The sequence below is a fragment of the Rhagoletis pomonella genome, unplaced genomic scaffold, assembly GCF_013731165.1.
Source record: "Rhagoletis pomonella isolate Grant_MI unplaced genomic scaffold, Rhpom_1.0 Rhpom_scaffold_02398, whole genome shotgun sequence".
Classification (NCBI taxonomy): domain Eukaryota; kingdom Metazoa; phylum Arthropoda; class Insecta; order Diptera; family Tephritidae; genus Rhagoletis; species Rhagoletis pomonella.
The window spans coordinates 1,720-7,974 of record NW_023460952.1 but is presented as its reverse complement, the minus strand read 5'-3'; the positions used below and the strand labels follow the sequence as shown (position 1 = coordinate 7,974).

General features: G+C 33.5%; 1 protein-coding gene across 1 annotated transcript; it reads right to left on the bottom strand.

Annotated features, from left to right (window-relative positions):
• Nucleotides 1-3,204: 3,204 nt before the first annotated feature.
• LOC118753384 (prolyl 4-hydroxylase subunit alpha-2-like) lies at nucleotides 3,205-5,980 on the bottom strand. Its single transcript, XM_036488258.1, has 8 exons — nucleotides 5,802-5,980; nucleotides 5,567-5,721; nucleotides 5,186-5,509; nucleotides 4,962-5,116; nucleotides 4,453-4,902; nucleotides 4,329-4,385; nucleotides 4,093-4,258; nucleotides 3,205-3,317 (listed from the first exon to the last, which is right to left on the bottom strand). The coding sequence occupies exons 1-8, from the start codon at nucleotides 5,978-5,980 to the stop codon at nucleotides 3,205-3,207; spliced, it is 1,599 nt and encodes a 532-aa protein (XP_036344151.1).
• Between the last annotated feature and the right edge of the window lie 275 nt (nucleotides 5,981-6,255).

Below are 6,255 nucleotides of genomic sequence, written 5' to 3'. Positions count from 1 at the left end.
TTTTTTTGTCCTGTGGTAGAGGCGGTAGAAGGGGTCTACAAAACAATTTTGACATTAGCAGAATTTCAAATACATCTCCAAAATCTTAAGTAATGATCAAAAAAGCTGAAAATCTGGATGTTGGGTCAAAACAGTGGTCATTAATTGGACAGATTTCAACTTTCTTAAATGAAGTCAAAAGTTTGTTTCTCTATCATGGCAAAAAAAGAAAAAAATCAACGCTAATTTTTGCCACTTGAAACTTGCACATTATTACATAAGAAAATCTAACACTTCCGAGAAGTTTTAAATTTTATATGTGTTTTTGCTAGAGGATGAATTGTATTTTAATTGGAAATTCTTAAAAATTAAGAAATTAACATAAGTGGCAAACAATGTCACTATGAAATGTGCGTGCTAATGTTATAAGCCCTACTGTACATACAGTGACTGAAACAAATGACCACGTGCTGATTTTTTTTTTTAATATTCTATAAAAACACCGTCAAAGATTTACCCAAAAACATACCTTATACAAAATTTAGGAAAATTCAACAAATTTTCATCAGAATCTTTTTTTAACTTTTTAATCTGAATGTTTAAAACATTTTTGGGTATGCAGTTTTATAGCCCATACAATTCCAGTTGCAAGTTTCAACCAGCTGAAAAATCTGGTTGATTTTTGAAAATTTTTTTTGGAGACTACTTTTCGTTTTTTTTTTTTTAATATTACAAGTGTAATTTACAAAAACGGGTGTTGGGTTTCTGAAATTTTGTTGCTTTCGGTCTCCCGAGTTTTATATCATAAGAAATTCATGCTTATATGGAAAAAAAGTGCAAAAAATGTAGCTCGAAATCATTACGACTATTTAAAATACATCAATACGTGATCATTTGTTTGACTCACTGTATGTACAAACATACGTGATAGGAATGTTAGGAATATTTGCATTCGGATTCGCTTATGCGAACGATTCGTATCATTTTATTTTAAACATTCACATCGACATTTGCTTTTGCATCAAATAATGCGAATGTTTTGTGAATAACGAGTGTTGAACAAGTTCTGCTAAAAGTCGTATAAGCAACCTAGACGGAATTTTATATTCCTCGAGTGAAAGCGATATCTTAAAGAGAAACGAGCCATTCTCGATGAAAATACTCTCGATTGACGGAAAACTAAACTTAAATAGTGGAAATTGATGGATCAAGTTAGCAAATAATTGAGCGCTGCACCCGTCAGTACACAGAGTGAGCAATTGTTCAGTACAGCCCGCTTCTTTTGAGCGTTGACTATTAGATTATTAAATTAAAGCATTATATAGGCGTAATTTATGAAATTTGTAAATAATAAAAACAATGACTTAAGTTAGTGGTTATAGCTTTTTTAAAGTAATTCCGAATAGTCGAATTTGCGAATGTGAAATATAAAATATTCGTAACATCCCTGATACGTACGCATGCAGCTACCATTTGTCAATTACTTTTATGTACATGCTTACTTACGTACATACACTTGTGATCAGCTAATTAAGCCAACAACATTTTGACAAATTTTGGCTATTTTGCTTTCGTTTATAATTTTTATTTTAGTTTATTATTTTTCCATTATTTTTTTTTTGACTGCATTACAAATTTTTTTCCATACAAAATAAATTCGACAATTTTTTTTGTATGAAAAAAATTCGTCATGAAGTCAGAAAAAAAATTATTAAAAATCAATCAATCAAATCAAATGGGCTATTAAACTGCATACTCTAGAAAATGTGAATAAGCTTTGCAGATTTTTCATAATTTTTGCATAAAGTGTTTGTTATATAATGAGCTAGACTTTTATGGAAAAATAATATACATTAAATAAACAAAAGAAAAATAGCCAAAATTTATCAAAATATAGCTGGCTTAATTAGCTGATCACAAGTGTACATACGTACATCTTTCATAAATGTAGATCCAACGGTTTCGCTATGGCACTAACTGAATTTTCTTGTTTACTCTCTGGTATCTCTATACATTTTTGTCTTCCTGTTTTCTACGTGATTAGTAATACGTTTTTTCGGTACATTTCAACAGATACTTTCAAACCAGTCATTTTATATCGTTCTTGGATAAATATACACAACATATGTATATATGTATGCACATTAATATTTAAGTACATTTGTAGTGCATTTGAAATTCTTCTTTGGGAAAGAATATCTCAGGTGACAAGTATATTGAATTAAATTTGTAGTTGAAATTATATACGGGAAAATATGTATGTACATACACACATACCTTTGTATGTACGCCAACACATCTATATACGTATGTACATATGTAAATATGAGGGGTTTTCAAACTTAACATAATGGAAATACTGTAAATAAGCTGGTCCGTATACTTTATTGTGAAAATCACTATACATACATACATAGGTGTTACCCGAGCGAACGGATAAGATTTGTTAAATAAAGGTAAAATTTCTGTAATAATTATATAGACAGAATAAAACGAACATATACATATATGTATGTATGTACATATGAGGTCATGAAAACGAGAGGAGCCCATATACATAAAGGTGTTGTTGAGTAAAATGAAAATTTTTTTAAATTTTAAGTTTTTTGGAATCTTCAGTTAAGATACTCCGGCTGTCAAGGCCTCATATGCATGTAAATTAAACATTGAAAAAAAATAAAAAATGGAAATCGTCCAAGTAAGCTTAAGCTTATTTAAAAAATAAAGCAGTTTTTGCCCTGGACTTAACCACATTTGAAAATTACCATATGGAATTAGTTAGTTTTGAAGGAGAATTTTCCAAATGTTTATGTTTGTACCAAAATAATTTTTTTGGAAATGATGGACAATTTAAAAGGATTTGCTTATGAAAAAAGGAATCTAGGATTGACCGACTATATAAAGAAAATTAAAAATAAGTGAGTGCGCTTTTTCAAATCTCAAAAATCCGAAGTTTCGCTAAGGCCGAAAGACTCTTTTACTTTCTTTCTATTACTCTGATTTCTCATTGGAAGTCATAAAAAGTATCGCAGATCGGACAATTTTTTTTATTTCTATAAACTTTTGTAATGGGTGTTTGGTATTTCATGAACTTTTACAATATAAATGATTTAATTTTTTATTTCAGCATTATTTTTTGTTACATTCGTATAAAAAAAGTGGAGAAATGCGTATTATAAATACTATTTATATCATAATAACACTCATTTATGTATTTTAAAATGATTAGTGTACATTGCAGTCTGAATCCATATACTTTAACGATTTGTAGCCATCCATTTCTAAACCGCAAGGTTTATTGAATTCTTGATGAGCTTCATGGAACCATTCGGTAAGAACTAGAAATATAAAAACAAATTATTTTAGTACTGAATAAATACTCATAGTATCAGCAAACAAGTTTTTACTATAATTAAGTATGTACTTATGCAGGTGCACTCTCAATTTATAACAAATTAAAGGAATTTCTAAGTCTTGCAGGATTGCGCGATAGCACGAAACTTAGGTTAGAAATTAAACATTGATGAATGGTTCAAGGATATTTAAAGATCTTTTCGTGACTAGTTTCGAACTACCTCGAAATAGTCCCACAAAATAGTATGCACATTAGGGTGGCCCGTAAAAAAATCAAATTAACGATTTTTTCAGTTTCAACTCCTCAATCGATAATACCAGCGTCACAGATATTACATATACATTTTGGCCCCGATTGGAGACGGTTAAAACCTGTCGACCCAGGGGGCAAAATCGATACTACTAATGTCGAGGATATCACATAAAAATTTAAGTCCCGATTGGAGTCGGTTAAGACGCCTTCATAGGCTAATCTGTGCTTTGAACCCTGTGCCACACGCCTTAACCGACTTCAGTCAAGACCAAAATTTATATGTGATATCTTTGACTATGGTAGTATCGATTTTGTTTATAAAATAAAAAAAATTCATTTTAATTTTTTTATTCTCAATAGAAGAATCTGAGCTTGGCCTCCTGTGCGACTCGCCTTAACGGTCTCCAATCGGGACCAAAATTTATATTTGATATCTCGACTATAGTAGTATCGACGCAGTGGTTGAGGGTTAAGGACCACCCTAAATAAAAAATATTTCTACTTACCCCACTTTGAGCCCACTAATACTGGGCAGCCGCCATGTTTTGTGCGATAGTCTGGTTCAAGCGAATCATGCAAATTATACCAAATAAGCATACTATGTTTTATAGGGGACACAGTTAAATTCAGATATGGAAATGCGGTACCGCCACCGAGTTCCACGTCATTGATCTAAAAAAAAAACACAAAAAGTGCACATATTTTTATTTGGTAACATAGTAAAGAACAACTTCATACTTACATATGTTAACGCAGTCAAGAGGCGATTTCCTCGCTTGTAAATATCATTTTCAACATCCTAATAAGAAAAAGGAAAAGTATCTATGTATGCACCTATATACTCAAAAAGAAAAACAATAATTTACATAATCTTTGAAATCGCAGTGAGGGCTAAAATGTCCGCCAATACCATAGTTAGCCACCTGCATTGGTTCGGCGGTTTCCAAAAGTAAACCTGTTATATCCTCCATACGTTGCCAAAAAGCGTTGAGGAAATTATACTTAGCAAAGTAAAGCCAAGAGTTTTGACTTGTCCGCCCTTCAGAGTAACCTGCATTATGTAATTTTCCAATTTTTGAACGTTCCAAACGGTCTTCGGTTACCATGAGTATATTCTCGATTTCACTATCGTAAATGATTTCATGAAACTGAGCAACTGGTGGATCATGATTTAGCTCTTCCTTCTTGAAAGGTGCTATGAAGCGAAATGGTACATTGTTATGCACAAAGCGACAACGAAGATTGCGTTTTTGGCGTGGGGTTTGCTGCAAATCACCATTGCATACGGCATCGAATAGGTTGTCGGCTTCGGATCGCTGAAATCAGAGAGTTGGATACTTCAATTGTCTATACATAGGTTTGTGCAAGTATTTACTTGTAAACTTGTACTGGCCGAGTTCTCGAGTGAGTTCAAATGTCGAGCTTTTTGCGCTTTCTCCGCGTACAGTAGCTTGTTTTGCAATCCGAAATTATTAGTAGGATCTTTTGCTAAGAGTTCCTCGTTGAGGTACATAGCTATATTGGTGTTTCCTGAAAATGCAAAGAAAGCACACACACAAATAAATTACGGTTTTCACCGCCATTCAATAATTCACCTACCTAAATAAAACATCGAAGGCGCCAAGAATTCAAGTATATGCACATTTGGCTCCGGCCCCAAACTCACTTGCGCCTGTATAAGCCACTCAGCTGCATATTTGTACTCGCCCGCCGCAAATAAGGTGCGGCCTAACCAGTAGCATTCATTAGTTGTAAAATTTTCAGAATAATGCAAACCCATTAGGTCACCCGCAGCCACATCGGCGGTCTCTTGTCGGTAGGTGCGTTGCAGTCGCGCTAAAGCTTTGCTTGCGCCCAGCAAATCGTCGCTAGTTGGCGCAGAATACCCATCTCTAGCAAGGCTAGTGATATTGAGCCGAAAAGCTGGAAGTAAGTAAAATTAAAACAAGTAGCTTGCCAAAACTTTTAGCACTCACTCACCTTCTGCGGGTCTCTCATCGAACACAGTTTTATTCAAATTCTGCCAATCTATTATAAAACGGCTAATAATTTTATAAGCGTTTATTGGATTCTCATAGTAATCTTCTGGGTCTTCTTCAGCCTCTTGCGCAATGTTTTCGAGCTGTTTTAGTGTACTACATTTGAGGAGATTAAAAATGCGTTTACTTTTCTTGGTCGCTTTCAATGAGAGAAATAACATTTACATTTCACATACTCATTTACATTTCGACTGATTTCTTCCATTGCTTCCATATATTTCTCAAAGTATGAAATTGAAAGCATTTCTGCATCCAACAAATCTACTAAACTCGCTATGGATGTGTAGTAATCTCCGTTGGCATTGTGACTTAATAATGAAAGTAGGCCTAAAACTAGTAAATGCAGTGACTTCATGATGTCAGAAGTTTGGATGCTGCCTCGTTGGCTTTATAAATTTAACTAAAATAAAATAAAATCAACTTTTACATTTCTCGATCGTGATCTAAGATTCCAACCAGAAATGTGCCGAATGCTCTTATTTAGACAAGTGTTTTAGAAATGCTGGCGTATGTAAATAGCTGGATGGAGCTCTTACCTTTCTTCTGAAATTTGTACGTAATTGTAGTTTGTGTCTTTAAATCAGCGATGGGCACCGCCTTGCCCGCGGGCAAAGCTCTTTTGAGCTTTCT

Excerpts from the sequence above, each read along its gene's own strand:
- LOC118753384 (XM_036488258.1), bottom strand. The coding sequence starts at position 5,980 with ATGAAGTCACTGCATTTACTAGTTTTAGGCCTACTTTCATTATTAAGT. Across the intron at positions 4,386-4,452 it reads ACTGCGATTTCAAAGATTAT|GATGTTGAAAATGATATTTA; the intron begins GTAAATTATTGT and ends TTTTCTTATTAG. Across the intron at positions 4,259-4,328 it reads TCTTGACTGCGTTAACATAT|ATCAATGACGTGGAACTCGG; the intron begins GTAAGTATGAAG and ends TTTTTTTTTTAG.